Below are 18,195 nucleotides of genomic sequence, written 5' to 3'. Positions count from 1 at the left end.
ATTGAATCATCGCTATGTTACAATATCCGATTGAAACATCAAATATTATAGACCATAGACCTAAATAAAAAAACAAATAAAAACTTGATGTGCCCGAGTCGAGGCATTAAAATATAAAATAAATTTTCTAATAAAAGTGTTTAAAATAATTTATCAAATCGATTTTAGAGTAATAAAAAAGATTTCTGTTTTACGTTATTTTATCTATACATGCAATTGCTTTAAAATTTTCAAATTACGTATAACATTTTACAAAAACTGAGAAGATTAATTTCATCAACGGTCATATCACGTTGTTCAAGCCCAGTTCTTGTCCGATCACTGAAGTTAAGCAACGTTGAGCATGGTTAGTACTTAGATGGGGTGGACCGCTTGGGAACACCATGTACTGTTGGTACTTTTTTTTTTTCTTTAATTTAAATTATTATCAACAATAATATATATTTTGGTTTCAATAAATTTTTACATACATATTATGTACAATTATGAACATCTGTTTATTTGCCTTAAGCATTTTTAATTATTTTCGAAAATTTTGCAATAAAACATTAATTTATAATTTTTATTTCTGTTATTTTAATTTTTATTTTACATAAAAAATAATCAAAGGTCAATTTTTATCAAAGTTTACTTTTTATTTTTGCGCGCGTATAATCTTAAACTAAAAAGCTAAGACAATATGATAATTTGAACTCTGCTGATGAAACTGATGATTCAAAATATTCTTCAACCAACTTGCGTCGAAAAATTGTGTACAAATGTAGTTATCTCTGCAGATACCTTCCAAAATTTTCATTTAGAAATTTAGAATTGTCTTTATTATTTAGTTTATCAAATTTCGGATTGCTATATAATAATAACACTGTATAATAAATAAATTATATTCTGAATTATATTTCTGCATCTAAACATTTTTATATTTCAAATTTCTAAGTACGTATAATTAAAAAAATATGATTTAAAAAAACACAGTTGTAAAGAAAATTGTAAAGCGAGATCTTAAAAAATATATCATTCTCAAACTCTAATATTTAATACCGTATAATTGTAATACTTTACAATTATAATTTTACTTTTCTCCATTTAATTTCCATTTTTAATTACATTTAATTTCATTTAATTTCCATTTAATGTAATTACATATAATTTTCATTTAATTTAATAATTTCCATGATATATATACTATATATATATATATATATATATATATATATCCCAGCGAGAAATGACCCATCATATCGATGTCTATAATTGACGTCGAAATCATTGACATTACATCGTATCGAAATAATGCTTGAAATTTGATGCTTATTTCGAAGTCTGAGCTCTATAACATTTTAAAGGAAAATATTTAAAATATTATTTAGCGAATTCATCGCCAGATTTTCAAATATAACAGATTTATATATGTTTTTAAAGACATTTGATATTGTGCATTATTTGGATATCATATCGATGCTATTTCATCTTTTTTTAAAATCATTTTTTTTTTAAACTATTATTATAAAATGTAAATATAAATAAAAATTATGTTCTATATTAGACTTTAATAATGTAAAGATAATTTAATAATAATTACGCATTGCAACATAAACTTTTTATAGTCCCTTATTTTGACATACTCAAAAAAAAAAAGTTTTTATAATAGTAAAAATGTCTATTCTTAATATTTATCATTTTTTTTAAGAATTATAATTAATGATTATATTTAACAAATTAAAATAAACAACAAATTAAATATTAATATTAATTAAATTAGTATTTATATTTATTAATATAAATAAAGATTTGATTATAAAAAATAAATTTAAAAATAAAAAGTAAATTTTATACATGATTATATTTTATATTTTAATTCTGTTATTCGTATTATGCGAGTATTATAAATCAATATATATGTATATATATATACCAATATTAGTTGAATTGCATTTATCTAACAAAATGACAATTTTTAATCTATTTTACGAATAGTATTGAACACAATGAAATGTAAATAAATGAATTTAACTTCCCAGCCAGAAATGATATCGAATCGACGTCGATTCGACAATGAATTGACGTCGATTCATCGTTGAATCAATGCCGATTAGATAAATAGATGTCGAATTGACATCAATTCGAAGTCAATTTTCGATTTTTATATTAAAAAGATCCCAGTGAGAAATCATTAGTTAAAAAGACGTCAAATCAACGTCTTTTACACCCAAATTTGGTGTTTCTCACTGGGATGGATATTAAAAAAAATTATATATACAGTTTATTAAACCTCTATTAAACTTTTTCGACAAAAAATCTTTTTCTTTTTTATTTCGAAGAAGCAGCATCTTATTGCAAAGGGCAATCTTGTAGAAATCAATTAGATCTACAAGTTCAAGTTGTAATAGTTTAATAATTAATAGTATATTATAATACTGTGGGATCCGCGAAAAAGAATCGGGCCTTCGGGTGACTAGACCGGACTCGAACCCGGAACCTTCCGCTTGCCGGGCGACTGCTCTAACCATTAAGCTACCTAGGCCCTCTGCCTAACCTTCTCGCATCACCCACTTACGCGTTATGGAGGAGTCCCGATCCTACACTCGGCCGTCCTGCATTGACATTCGCCCTCGAATGTCGCCACGCGCTAGTGCCACTGGGTTCTTGGGCCTCTTTCCCACCCCCAGCCAACACCCGCAATCGTCTCTCAACTCGTTTTTGCCTCGTGTAGACCGATCCTGCCTCCATCCCGGACGAGCCCCCAAATGTGGGATCCGCGAAAAAGAATCGGGCCTTCGGGTGACTAGACCGGGACTCGAACCCAGAACCTTCCGCTTGCCGGGCGACTGCTCTAACCATTAAGCTACCTAGGCCCTCTGCCTAACCTTCTCGCATCACCCACTTACGCGTTATGGAGGAGTCCCGATACTACAATACCTTATCTTTGATTAATACATTTCGACAAAAATCAACTAATAAAACTGTCAAAAATATTTTAATCCACTTTAAAATATTAGAACATATTACTTTTACTTTTGTAACACATTATTAATATGAAAATTTAATTAGGAGATATGCATCTTAAAATAATTGTTTTCTTTTAAAAACATTTTAATTGAAATATGTGATATAATAAAAGGCCAACTTAAACGAGCTTATATGCTATTAATTGAAAAATTTATTTATTAATTTACGTCATACTATACAAAAGTTAAGATAAACGTTTCGACTGTACGACAGTCTTTTTCAATATCCTAATAATATGTTAAAAAATTAATTTAGTCATATCGACCTTATTATAAATACAACAATTATGAGATTATATGACGAACGCAGTACAAAATTCATGTTTGTTGGCATGAGTTAGAGCGTCAGATGCTGTTATATTATGTAACGACATTTTTTGTCACGAACATAACACTTTTTTTAAAAAAATTATTTCTTTTTACTTAACATAATCACAATGTGTACTTTTTTAAAAAACAAATCGATATCTGTCGATATCTATCTCATAATTGTTGTATTTATAATAAGGTCGATATGACTAAATTAATTTTTTAACATATTATTAGGATATTGAAAAAGACTGTCGTACAGTCGAAACGTTTATCTTTTTGTATAGTATGACGTAAATTAATAAATAAATTTTTCAATTAATAGCATATAAGCTCGTTAAGTTGGCCTTTTATTATATCACATATTTTAATTGTATACGAGCCGAAGTTTAATTTATAAATATATATATTTTAATTGAATATTAACTTACTAATTAAATTTTGAATTATTAATTTGTTAAAAATAATTAAACAGCAAAATGTTTTAAAATATTTTAAATAATACATTATACTATCTTAACTTTTCGATTATTTTCAATTTTATTCCATTTTACAAATCAAAATTTTACAAAATCTAGTCAATGCATGTTTTTCTTTCTAACTGAAAAACTATTATATATAAAATCGAAATTACTAAATCACAAATTTAATAATGACGTCCGCTCATAAAGTAAGTACAAGGATAGAATTATAATCGATGTTGTAGAAAAGGGGCAACAATAATATATTTCGAGACTTTCGCGAAAGAATTTTGAGATATTCGAGAATCAATAACATGCCTTTTATATATGTATATAAAGAAGGATATATATATATATATATATATATATATTTATATTTTTATCTACTAAATATTGCGTAATACAATATTTTTCCCTTAAATAATTTTTTAATATTGAAGAATATGTGAAACATGTGATTATATCTATGTGTATATACAATTATAAAACAATATTTTAGAATAATATACAAATTTAAATAATTACTTACAATTCGAATTTAGTTTTTTTTTTAGATTTTATATTCAAAACAAGTGACAATTTATGATTCTGTTCATCAAAGAGAGCATATTATTTAATATTAATTTTAAATTAAATTGAGGAATAAAAATGTTTCATAACAAAATTTAATTTATTTTTAAATACAATCAGTGCCGGTTTTAGCAACATTGGCGCCCTGGGCAAGATTATCGTGGCGCCCATTCAATTTTCGATATTTTTACTAGTCTAAACGGATATAAACGAATGCACGCATATAAAAATTCAAAAAACTTTCCTTTAGCTTTACCCAGAGCTAACGACGTGGACGTAGAAAGTTTTTGTAGTTCCTTTTTTGCTTTTGTTTTTTTATATATTTATATTTTTTTATTTTTTGTATTTTTTTGTATTTTATATACTTTTATTATTTCGGGTTTTTTAGAGGACAAAGCTTAAACTAGAGTTTTTGAGAGATTACGGAAGGCGCCCGCGTGATGAGGGAGTCGAACGTCAAGCGTGGCGATGAGGATCCGCACAAAGCGGAGAACGCGATAGCCATGATAAATACAGATGTGAGACAAAAGAATCAAAAGATATACAAAAGTATAGAGAGCATGTCAGGGTATAACACAGTGAGGAGATATAGGTACCTTTGCATACTAGGGGGCATTAAGAGTTCCTCTAATAAGAGTCGCGACATCTTATTAGAGGGACTCTATGGGGCACCGGGCAGCAGCGCCCCTACAGATCCGGCGCCCCGGGCAGTCGCCCCACTGCGCCCTACCCTAAAAGCCGGTACTGAATACAATGTACATAATTTTTAAGAAAAAATATGTTAGAAATAACGCATTTTTCTTTAAACTCTTATAATTATTTATTAAAACAATTTGTTGATTATTGATTATATTTTTAAATCCTATATTTTATATAATAACTGTATATATTGCGGTATAGTTTCAGTTATGAGTAACGGATGCTGAATGCATGAATGTATAGTATTATAATAGTGAATTTTACCTGCACATAATACAAAGTGGACACAAATGTTCCAGATATTTTCTAAAGGCTCATATTATAATAGCTCGTGATTGCATCCTGTACAATGCCGAGCAGAACGCATAAAAGTAGAAAGTGTTTAGTGCAAAACGAAACGTTGTTGCATGCATACACAACTCAATAATAAGTTAATAATATAATTTTGCAAGAAAAGAGAACATATATATTTGCTTATACTACTATAAACGTAATATGTAAATATGAATTCGCGCAATATCAGTGCTCTTGTTTTGATATGGTTGTGTTTTATTCGTGAAGCTATTACTGCCCGTGCAAGTCAGTGCAATGATATTTTACATTATATTTTTATATAATCATATAACATATTTTTATATATAATTATTAAAACAGTAGATTTTTTAAATATTTTAGTAAATTAAAAAATTTTTCTAGTTATCTAGGTATTTATAAATATTTATTAATATTAAAGTATTGAACTTGGGTAGAAACAAAACTTTCGTAACTAATATGTGTATATATAAGTCAAAGTTAAGAAAGTTTTACTTCAAAAAATACACCTTTTAGATGTTTTGGATTTATTTTATTATGTGAGCCCTAAATTTAAATAAAAATGCTAATAAATGAAACATTTTATTAGATATTGCTGCATCCAGAGGACTTCTGATTTATAGAACGATCTCGGTTACTCAACAATCGTGCAAGTGCTCGATGTCCTTTTCCTGTTCTTGTTGTCAAAGTGTGATAATCCTATATACTAAAGCGAAGAAAGATTGTAAGTTATTAAAAAAATTAAAGTTGATACATTATTTAATAAAAAAATACGGAACTTCTTTTCTTCTCGTCGAAGATGTAATTTGGCAAAAAGTTATTATGTATACATAGTATATAATTTTTAAAATAATTTTTTAAAAGATAAATATCTTTATTCTTATGCTTAAAAAAATATATTTGTAAGTAAATTATATTTGAAAATATAAATTACTTACAAAACTGCACTTGAATAATGGATAAAATGTTCTTTAAAAATGTAAAATTTTGAAGATACAGAAAGAGACAGAGTAGTCGGCAATCTTTTTTCAATGTAATCGTAAGAAAAATTAAATTTTCTTATATTTAAATTGTTTTCTTATAATTATAGTTGATTTTATAAAAAGAAATTTTTCAATTTATTGTACTATTTGCAAGAAATCCATTTTATTTTTTTCATTAAGCCGAGGTAAATGTTTTTATAATTAAATAAATATATAAATAAATTAAATATATAAATTAAATACACATAAATAAATATATATATATATATTATATATATATATATATAATGTATATATATAATATATTGCTTTCTATGTTGCAGTATGTGTGAATTTCACTTATCAGAGAAATGGATATGAACGTAGACGTTGCGTTGAGTTCGGACACACTCAGTACCCAGAACAATCACGAGTGAGTGATTTCGATTAATATCTCGCTGTGCAAATAATATTGGCGGCAGTGTTTGCTTTTATCTAAATAAAATTACATAGATGATCATCTATATATAGATGAAATTTTGGCGTCATCTTATTTTTTTTATTAGATAAATAAAATATATATTATCTATATGTGTGTGCATTTTAGATGAAAAAAGGATTATCTTCACTAAATTATTCAAATAATTTGATTTAGAACTCATAGCACATAAAAATAATTATTAGTAGAACTTAAGCATAAAAATTGATAAATAAAAGTATAAATATATTTTTATAGTCCTTTATAATTTAACATTTTTTATAACTGTGTTTACATAAGCGGTCTTAAAACATTATCTACAAAGTATCTAGATGAATCGCCATATAATTTTATCTTTTATCTATATATATTAAAATAAAATATCTTTTATCTTATCTAAGATGAATTTACATATTTTCATCTCATCTTTATCTAGCTTTTTAAATCATCTATAAGTACAACACTGTGGCCAATAAATAAACCACAATTTTCTTATTAAAAAGCAAACAATTAGAAAGATTTCACACATAATATAGAAACTGAAAGAGAGAAACAATTGTTATATAAGCGCGGCTTTATATACTTTGCAAATTTATTTTGCAGACTTCAGACCGTTACAGTTTTGGCGTGAACGTTCCTGGTTGCCTATTTCGAACCGATGTATCAACATTTTAGAGTTGAAGCAATTTCCTACGTAGGTGTCCAAAAGATTACAATTTTACCAAAATGACTTCATAGAAGGTGGCCTATTTTAATTAACGTAGTCGAATATTGCTGAAATTATGATTAAAATATTAATTGCTAGTTTATACATACTTTTCTTCAAATAAGCACTATGTGATTTTTTTACCACAATTAATTTCTTCATCTTTTGTATAAAAGCATTGAGGTAAATAAGAAAATAAATATTTTACGGAAATATTTTATAGTTTATATAAAATTATCTCACATTTTTGAAGCACAAACTCTTAGAAAATATTTACTTTTTGGCCATTTTACATTTATAACTTTTTATACTAAATATTGCAAAAAAATAAATTTATATATAAAAAAATAAGTTGTTCTATTATTTAAAATTAAATCAATCTTCTCAAGTAACTTTGAAAAACGACCTTACTTAAAATTCAAGATTATCAACTTTTTTCCCTTTCAAAACCTTTTGACTTCTGTATGAAATATTTTCTCGTTACAGTCATAATTTCAGTAATATATATTTGATTATATTAATTAAAATCAAACATCCTGTATTGGCAAATTTATTGTCATATTAATGAGAAAAAATCCAAAATTGTTTAAATAAAATTTTTATTAGTTTAATTTACAATTCTTAATTATTTTTATTATTTTACTAAATCTATCAACATATCTTGCTTCTATTTAGACATTTATATTGCTTGCAATTTTTATTTTTCGTGTAGATCTATCACTGCTTGCCTTCGCCTGGACATTTATGCCACGAAACAACTTTGGCAGATCAATTATAATTGTATAAGTGTATCAATGGAGTTGCCGATGATGCCCGTCAATAACACGACAGAATGGCAGACGGAAAAAATGTCCATGGCAGGAAATGAACAGCCATCGATGACAGAGTCAACGACGGCAGAAAAAATGATGACTATGCAAACATTGACAACAAATGGAATGGCAGAAATGGGAGGAATAAGTGATATGAATATGACGGAACTTATGTTGGATGAAATAATCGATTAATATATAAAAAGGATTTTAGAAAAGATCAATAGAAATCTATCAATGAAGATATAATTGTCGCGTAAATGACAATTGACAAGAAAAATTTGAAAATTTAATTTTAAAGTTAAATATATACAAGGTGTCTGACATAAGGTGTCACATCGAAAATATAGAAGTAAATCTTGTTATTTGGAGACAATTTTTCCTCAGCAAAAATATTGAGGATTATCAATAATTTTCGAGTTATAAAGCGATTGAAAATAAAGGTTTTTCGCAAACTATAAGCCTTGTGGGAATAAAATAAAATATTAACAAAACCACATTCTTCAATCAATATGTCAAGTAAAGTTTACTTTAATAAAATTTTAATTTAAAGGTTTAGTTATAAAGATACATGATGGCAAATATTGGGAACATACAAAAAATGATGGCCTCTCTCGACATTTTGCTAAGGAAAATCTGCTTGTAATTTTCGGTATGACACTTTATGTCAGACACCTCTATATATATATGTTAATGTGGATCTTATACAATTGTACAAAATTTAAAAACAACATTGACCGTCCCGAACGTGAAAGATAATATAGTTATTTTTGCACTTTTTTCCATATATATATATATAATATATATATATATATTAATTAGGAACAAACAAAAATTAAGAAAAACGGATATATAAGTTAGGAAAATAAGTTACTTAGGAATAAATATAGGGGAGAGACCGGGCGAAGTCATCATTACAGTTATCTTGAAATCTAATATGTTATGTGAACTCGTTGTTAATATTATAAACGCTATTTATGATGTCCACATGACCAACAGAATTTAGTAAAGTTATATACCATGTTGTGATTTTGATTACAACAAACGTATTTTCAGTAGTCAAAAATTAAATTTTTTGCAGATCGAAAATTTTTAATATTAAAGTTTTCTTAAATCTGTAGATAAATGATTTTAAAGAGTAATGTTTGCTGAACAGAAATCCAGTGCAGTTTTTTATTTTTGTTTATTTCTAATATTTTATGAACGACTAAACGTGAAATCTGTGGTCTGGGATGAAGTCGTCACCAAATCACAGCAACGACTTCACCCGGATGATTTTCCGTTGCAAATGTCATTGTTTTTTTTCTATTGCAAAAAAAAAAAAGACGCGCACGTATTATTGCAAAACGACTCCTGTCGACAAGGAGCAACTGAGGAAGGCAGTTCTTGCAGTAAAAAAAGATAAAATTAAAATTCAAACAGCCGCAAAACAATATGGATTTTCAAGAACTATGTTAAATGACTGCTGAAGAAGAAGAATAATAATGAAGTAGCACACTTAAAAAATAAATGCTAAAAAAAATTAATAAATGTTTTAAATTTAATAAATGTCAAAATAATAAATGTTTGTAATAAATGTTTAAATTTTCTATTAAAATGATTAATAAAATATACTTTATTGTTTTCATGGTCGAAATTACGTATTTTTATTTAAAATCTAGTTTAAGAATGAAGTGACCACTCTGCCCCGGCGATTTTGAAAATTAAATTTTTACACCTTTGTTATTTTTACTCTATACTGATTGAACAAAGTGATGTGTAGACCAAAAATACCCAAAAACATAGTCAAAGAGAGATTCATACTTACAAAGGTACACTACATTCCATTAAAATTATTTATTTTGTTGTTAAAAACCGGTATCGAAAAAAAGGTGACAACACCGCGGTCTCCTCTACTAGTAAAAAAGTCGATATTATTGAGCGGTTTTGTTTTAAAAATACAATATAAAAAGACTTTTAACGATTATTCGACGTGAAAGAGCCTGAAGGAGATATGATTTTATAGTGTAGATAATATTTGTTTTCATATTATGACAGAAAAAAAAAGAACGTATTATGGATTGTCAGTGTATAGAGAATATAGTTATTATTATTATAAAACTAAATGTGTGAGATTATTTTCAACAAAAATTTGACCGAAAATTGCATCTGCGACTGATTACAAACGATTAAGCAGAAGATTTCAATAAAAGAGACTTGGATCATAGATCACACAAAGGTTAGATACAATAATATGTAAACTTTAACAAATATGTTACACATTGCATTTCCAATAGTGAAGAACGGAATTATTTATTTGGATTATATTGTTCGAGAAACAATTATCTTAAATGACGATTACAATTGTATATGGATTTGCAATTGTTGCAAAAAGAAAAGTAATGGCAGAATGTTAAAAAAATAATTAATAATAAAGGAATAATATGATAGAAAATTAAAAATCTAAAAGAAAGTGAATGATTAATTTGATAAGAGTAAAAGAAACAATGAATAATATAGAAATAAACTAAATATAATTGTAACATAATTTTAATTAAATTATGATTGATACTGATGTCTATTAAGTAATTTTATATATTTATATATAAATATATATAATAATATTATAATAATATGAATTATAAAAAATAAATCTTTTTTATCATTATGGAGTTAAATACTTATTGTGTAAAATTGATCAAAAAATGATTTATTGCCAATTATCAATTATTATCAATCAATGTATTAAGAAATTGACAGCACAGAAGCAATGAAAGCTGCATGTCTATAATTATCAAATGCAGAATTTTATTGAATATTCATAATTAAATAATGCCATAATATAAAATTATATAACACTTTATTACTATGAACTGCGATACAAACAAGTCATCGTTTCCTCTCATACTTCCACTTATAAATAGGAGCAGCATCTTTTGAACCAGGTTTTACTAATTTTGGCTTTTGGCTTTTTTTGTCCTTCAACGCCCTGCGCATTTCCAATTTTTGTTTGCACGATTGTCAACTCGCGTTCTCTGTGAATCCTTTTCTCCAGTTCTTTGTAAGCCATGTGCTTTTTCTGCTCGATTTTAGAAATAGTTTTGTCATCCAATTCTGGCAGCTTCATATTTTTAATCACACTCAACCTTGGTCGATTGAACGTCTGGACCAAAAGTGCTGGATGTGTATCAAATCTCTTGGCAAGATCAAAATTCTCTATTTCTGTAGCGTCATCCACGAAGAAGGTGTGTTGATTCTGTATTTCATTGACTGCATCGAGCATGTGCAACTGGCTCTGCATTTGTCTATCTTCTTCGCTTCAATATTCCTCTTGTACGCTATGTATCTGATGTCCTGTGTATTCATCAACATTAACTGTTCAGGTGTGTGCTTATCTGCCTTCTCCTTCTCTCTATGAACACCATTCACTAATGAGAGTTAATCATATGAAAATGAAATTCATCTGATTTTTTGTTCAGAGCGCGTTTCCGTAGAAGCTTGATCGTTGCTTGCTTCTCCTGAAAATTCCGGGCTCTGGCAATCCAGTCCTTTTTTTTCTCCAATAGCCCAAGATGCTTGCGCTCTTCTGGCTGATGACGTTCTCGATGGATTTTCTGGCCCGCCTTTGCCGCTTTTTTCCACGATGACATTTTTATTGTGCTCAGATAATCTGGAAAGGAGTGCGTATTAATATCTTAAAAATTCATAATATACAGCATATCGGGGGAATAAATTCGTCAAGTCAAAATATATCGAAATACAGAATGACAAAATTATGTTTGAGTTTTAAAAAGCAATTGCTTTAATAGACAGGCTAACGTTGCAGCAAGAAATTCTCTTTTAAATCGTGCTAATTCGTGCATTCAAGATATTGGATTATTTTAAGACCTTATATAATTTCAACCTTTTGTTATCTATTTATTAGTCAATTTATGTTATGGTTTTCAACTTAAACAAAAATAATTTTACTCCAACTAAATTTTTTGATTATTTAATTGTAACTCTTTAAAGATTTAATATTTAACTGGTAAGAATTTTCCTTTATTGATTTCCCGTATGTCTTAGCGCTTATTACTATTATTATAATTGATTTTAGTACACCTGAAGAGGACCAAAAATCATGATCGAAATATGGTGTTTGTAAGATTGATTTAATAAATCTAAATTAGCCAGCATTGGTCATAATTATTTATTCTCTTTATTTTCTTTAATGAAGTCTGAAACGTAATTTTGTCATTATTTATTTTCGATTTATTTGAGTTGAGGAATTTATGCTCCAGAGATGCGTGATTTATGATACACCTTGTATATACAAAATTGTAGGACATCTAATAAAACATTGTATATGAAACATACTACTGAGAAATAATTCTGTATTTTTATTTTTAGTATTTATTTAATAAATTTGATAGCAAATAAAATATCGATAAAAGAGTTCTGCTTTTATTGTAATAATTATAACTTACTTTTTAATATTCACTGAACAAATTGCTATTGTTTTTTTGTCGATTAATAATAGACGTGATCACTATATAACTTCACATTCAACAATTGTATCGAATTGTAGTTTAATCGTTGCATAAGTTGAGTTACAATTATTTTACTTCTTTTTTTTAGGTTAAAATGGCATTGGATGGCTAGCGTGTTTTCGTTTCATATTCCATATTCCATGTGTTCGATTCAATCGACCATAAACTATATCAGAGAGAAAGCCTGAGAGAGGCCATGCCGGCGATTTTCGTGGGACGCTTTAAAAAGCCGTACAGCAGCGCCGTGCATCCACTTTTAGGAATTGGAACTACGTAGCCACATTCATTTACAATCCACTTTTCGATTTGTGGTTCGCGTCCGTGCTAAATGCATTTTACTTTTCGAGTAATAAATCTAAAATCTTTTTAATGCATATGTCCAAACAATGGTATATTCATAAATTATAGGTAGAAACATATATAGGAAATACATTTCATATTTATATAAATAATTAATAAATATAACATACATATATTTTTTTATGCGATTTGTTTATTTTAATATATATATTATCAGAGAGAAAGATGAGAGCGGCCAGGCCGGCGTTTTGGCTGTTACCGTTTTACGGGACTGCTTGAAGCGCCCCTCGCACCCGTTTTTAATATCGGAACTAACTGCACACCCATTTTCTGGCAGGGTCGATAAAGTTTGTATTTGGTGCGAGTCCGTGCTACGCCCATAATTTTCGTGTTAACACAGTATCACGTATTCATTCTGTATATGTGCGATCTTTTCTCTTTATATATATATATATATATATATATGTATTTATATAATTTGTATAAAAACTAAAATATAATTATTAAAATATATATATATATGTATATGTGTAATGAAATATATAAATCTTATTTTAATTAAAATAAAAAGAACGATTAATTGTTCGACCACCTGGATTTTGGAATGTAATTTTTAATATATATTATATTATATTTAATATTTATCGCCGCTTCTATTAATATGAAGTGCCAATGTCAACGTGCAATAATGTACAATTATTTAAAGTTTCCATGCCTAATGTATCATGCCGGTATAAAGAACGTCAGTAGCATGCGTAGCCGAGCAACTAAGAGACGAGCTGAAATCGTGGACATTTTCAAGTTCAAAACCCCTGCCTTTTTCAGATTTTTTTTTTTCACTTTTTTCAAATAAGTTATTATGTGTATAAATGTGTAATAATCAATATATCATTATTTGATAATTTTTTTTTGTAATGGAACAAAATAAATTATTTTTAATTCTGCAAGGAATTTAATTATTAATGCAAACGCCCCCACACATAATTTAGATATTCAATTTTTTTTAGTTCAAATGTTTCTTGCAATCTGTATACGACAATCAGTCCACTCGCTGTGCCACAGATTGCATCGCATAATACGCTCAGAGTTATAATACGATAGAGATCGCTTTACGCTGGTTTTTCCTTGAAATAAATAAATTTTACGTGTTGTGTACGCGTGTTTAGTATATTTGTTCTTTCATATTAATTTTAACTATAATTAGTTTTTTAATTAAGATTTATTTTAGTGTTAGTTGTTTATTGTTAGTGTCCTGTTTCTTTAATTTCGCATTTTTTAATTTTCTTTTTTTTTTGGTGTTGGTGCTAATTATTATTTTTATTTTACAATGTCGAGTAAACACCGGTTTTACGATAAATGTGTGTATTTAAATTGCACAAATATAGGACAAAGATGGAAAACGTTTATTTCGATTTCCATAACAAACGGGTGCGAGACATGATTTATGGTTACGCAATAGTGGTGAGTTTATAAAATTGATTTACTTATTTATATCACTATATAATATATATTGATATGATATATGAAACAAATATATATATATATTCTTTGTTTTTTTTAATAAAATATGTCAGATATTATGTATGTTTACGTATGGATTACGTTGAAGTGTTTCTTTGCCGCGTTTTTCTGATCTCGCCGAACGGTTCGCGAATCCTGTGCGAATAAAAAACGATGCGCGTGTGTGTGTGCGTGCGATTGTGATGATCAGTTTTCAGTTCGTCTTCAACGCTTGACGAGAGAAGAGGTCCCGAACTGCTGTAAGTTTATAAAAACATATTTTTGTATAACACATTAGAACGATTTTATATTATTTTTTTTGTCTAGAAAACGTTATTATTAATAACCGTTATGAAAACGATCTCGACGGACGGTCGTCACCGGCATCGTTCGCCGTCGTCAAGATCGTTTTCATAACGGTTATTAATATAACGTTTTCTAGACAAAAAAAATAATATAAATCGTTCTAATGGTTATACAAAAATATGTTTTTATAAACTTACAGCAGTTCGGGACCTCTTCTCTCGTCAAGCGTTGAAGACGAACTGAAACTGATCATCACAATCGCACGCACACACACACGCGCATCGTTTTTTATTCGCACAGGATTTCGCGAACCGTTCGGCGAGATCAGAAAAACGCGGCACAAGAAACACTTCAACGTAATCCATACTTAAACATACATAATATCTGACATATTTATTAAAAAAAACAAAGAAGATATATATATATTTGTTTCATATATCATCAATATATATTATATATTGATATAAATAAGTAAATCAATTTTATAAACTCACTCATCTATTGCGTAACCATAAATCATGTCTCCGCACACCGTTTGTTGTTATGGAAATCGAAAAAATAAACGGTTTTCCATCTTTTGTCCTAAATATTCTGTGCAATTTAATACACACATTTATCGTAAAACCGGTGTTTACATCGACATTGTAAAATAAAATAATAATTAGCACCAAACACCAAAAAAAAAAAGACAAATTAAAAAATGTCGAAATTAAGAGAAACAGGACACTAACAAATAAACACTAACACTAAAATAATCTTAATTAAAAAACTAATTATAGTTAAATTAATATGAAAGAACAAATATACTAAACACGCGTACACAACACGTAAAATTTATTTATTTCAAGGAAAAACAGCGTAAAGCGATCTCTATCGTATTATAACTCTGAGCGTATTATGCGATGCAATCTGTGGCACAGCGAGTGGACTGATTGTCGTATACAGATTGCAAGAAACATTTGAACTAAAAAAAATTGAATATCTAAATTATGTGTGTGGGCGTTTGCATTAATAATTAAATTCCTCGCAGAATTAAAAAATAATTTATTTTGTTCCATTACAAAAAAAATTATCAAATAATGATATATTGATTATTACACATTTATACACATAATAACTTATTTGAAAAAAGTGAAAAAAAATCTGAAAAAGGCAGGGGTTTGAACTTGAAATGTCCACGATTTCAGCTCGTCATCTTAGTTGCTCGGCTACGCATGCTACTTGACGTTCTTTTATACCGGCATGATACATTAGGCATGGAAACTTTAAATAATTGTACATTATTGCACGTTGACATTGCACTTCATATTAATAGAAGCGGCGATAAATATTAAATATAATATAATATATATAAAAATTACATTCCAAAATCCAGGTGGTCGAACAATTAATCGTTCTTTTTATTTTAATTAAAATAAGATTTATATATTTCATTACACATATACATAATATATATATAGTTTTAATAATTATATTTTAGTTTTATACAAATTATATAAATACATATATATTATTATTATATATATATATAAAGAGAAAAAGATCGCACTATACAGAATGAATACGTGATACTGTGTTAACACGAAAATTATGGGCGTAGCAAGGACTCGCAACCATAATACAAACTTTAATCGACCCTGCCAGAAAAATGGTGTTGCAGTTAGTTTCCGATATTAAAAACGGGTGCGAGGGGCGCTTCAAGCAGTCCCGTAAAAACGGTAACAGCCAAAACGCCGGCCTGGCCGCTCTCATCTTTCTCTCTGATATTATATACTTTTATATGAGACATTTAAATTCGTATAAATTATTATATATTAAAATCTCCGGATATTCATCGAAAGCGAGAGAAAGAGAGAGAACAAATAAAGAACAAAACGAGATGATATTAATTGTCACAGTTTTCACAGTCTTTTCTTACCCAAGATTTTTTTCATTATAGTATTTTACGAATATACGTATATACACATATATATATATATTATATATATATACATGTTAATATATATGTTAAAATGAAAAATATTGCATAAAAAATATATGCATATATTTGTTAATTTATTTATGTAAATACGAAATATATTCCCTATATATGTTTTACCTATAATTTATGAATATAAAATGTTGGACACGTGCATTAAAAATGATTTTAGATTTTATTAATCAAAAAGTGGATGTATTTAGCACGGACGTGAACCACAAATCGAAAAGTGGATGTAATGGATGTGACTACGTAGTTTCAATTCCTAAAAGTGGATGCACGGCGCTGCTGTACGGTCTTTAAAGCGTCCCACGAAAATCGCCGGCATGGCCTCTCTCAGGCTTCTCTCTGACTATATATTATATTTCAATCACACAGATACAATCATAAAATTCTATGATTCAGTGCTGTATCTATGCGTATGAAATGATCAGCTGATTAAATTAAATGGATATACATTTTTATTTTTAAAAATAAGTATAGAAATTCCAAATTATATATATATTTATATATGTTAAATAATATAAATCAATATTGTCGGAAAATATGAAACTTTGATGTTATATTTTAATGATATAATTTTTACATTTATTTCAATATTTATGAAAGAGATAATATATACAATAAAAAAAACATTTCATAACATATCCTTTTCTTCAATATAATAATAAGCAAGATATATTCCAAGATCTAAAGTAATGTATTTTTAATATTTTCTGTCAAACACTACACTATAATCATTTCAATTTAATTTTCAAACGTTAATATATAAAAATGCGTAATATATCATATACATATATAAATACTTGTAACACGTCGCAACTTTTAAATAAAAAATTCTTTTCGATTATACTCTGTATAGAATTAATATAACAAAAATTAATTGGATCAAAAATTATTTAAACAAAATTTTTAGACATCATTTCACAAAATATACATTCTGACTGAGAGATATTCTCTTAATTCGTCTAATATATTTGCAAACATATAACACTTTATATTAAAAAAAAAAAAACAGAAAAAAGAGATTATTCGGTTTGCGTAGACTGATGTGCTCGCGCAGGAAGCGAAGACCGTATCGCCTACCGTCAAGATCCTTGACTGAAGACCTGTACTCCACTAGATGATGTCGAGTGATTGTTTCGTGTTCGGTTTCGCATTCGATTGATCGGTTGACGTCCTTTGATCATGGTGTACCATCCCTTTTGACGTTTCGCTAACGGCTTTGAATCCACGATGATCGAATCTACTCGTGAAGACACCTCAGCATTTTCGCGGGCTCGTTGGGT

General features: G+C 27.9%; 2 protein-coding genes and 1 pseudogene across 2 annotated transcripts; 2 read left to right on the top strand and 1 right to left on the bottom strand.

The window, feature by feature from the left end:
• Positions 1-275: 275 nt before the first annotated feature.
• Positions 276-397, top strand: LOC146724671 (5S ribosomal RNA; annotated as a pseudogene).
• A 5,150-nt stretch (positions 398-5,547) lies between these two features.
• LOC114937172 (uncharacterized) lies at positions 5,548-8,509 on the top strand. Its single transcript, XM_029310597.2, is given in 7 exon segments — positions 5,548-5,623; positions 5,946-6,080; positions 6,663-6,694; positions 6,696-6,737; positions 6,739-6,751; positions 7,400-7,490; positions 8,215-8,509. Coding segments are annotated over 7 exon segments (684 nt in total).
• Positions 8,510-11,136: 2,627 nt separating this feature from the next.
• Positions 11,137-12,983, bottom strand: LOC114937175 (putative U3 small nucleolar RNA-associated protein 11). The gene is given in 5 exon segments (XM_029310600.2): positions 11,137-11,302; positions 11,304-11,593; positions 11,596-11,727; positions 11,730-11,963; positions 12,760-12,983. Coding segments are annotated over 4 exon segments (756 nt in total). The 5' UTR covers positions 11,944-11,963; positions 12,760-12,983; the 3' UTR covers positions 11,137-11,182.
• Between the last annotated feature and the right edge of the window lie 5,212 nt (positions 12,984-18,195).

The sequence above is a fragment of the Nylanderia fulva genome, unplaced genomic scaffold, assembly GCF_048542155.1.
Source record: "Nylanderia fulva isolate GAGA-0341 unplaced genomic scaffold, ASM4854215v1 Scaffold1207, whole genome shotgun sequence".
In the NCBI taxonomy this organism is placed as follows: Eukaryota; Metazoa; Arthropoda; class Insecta; order Hymenoptera; family Formicidae; genus Nylanderia; species Nylanderia fulva.
Note: the sequence above shows the minus strand (reverse complement) of the source record. Positions and strands in the feature narration are given on the sequence as shown.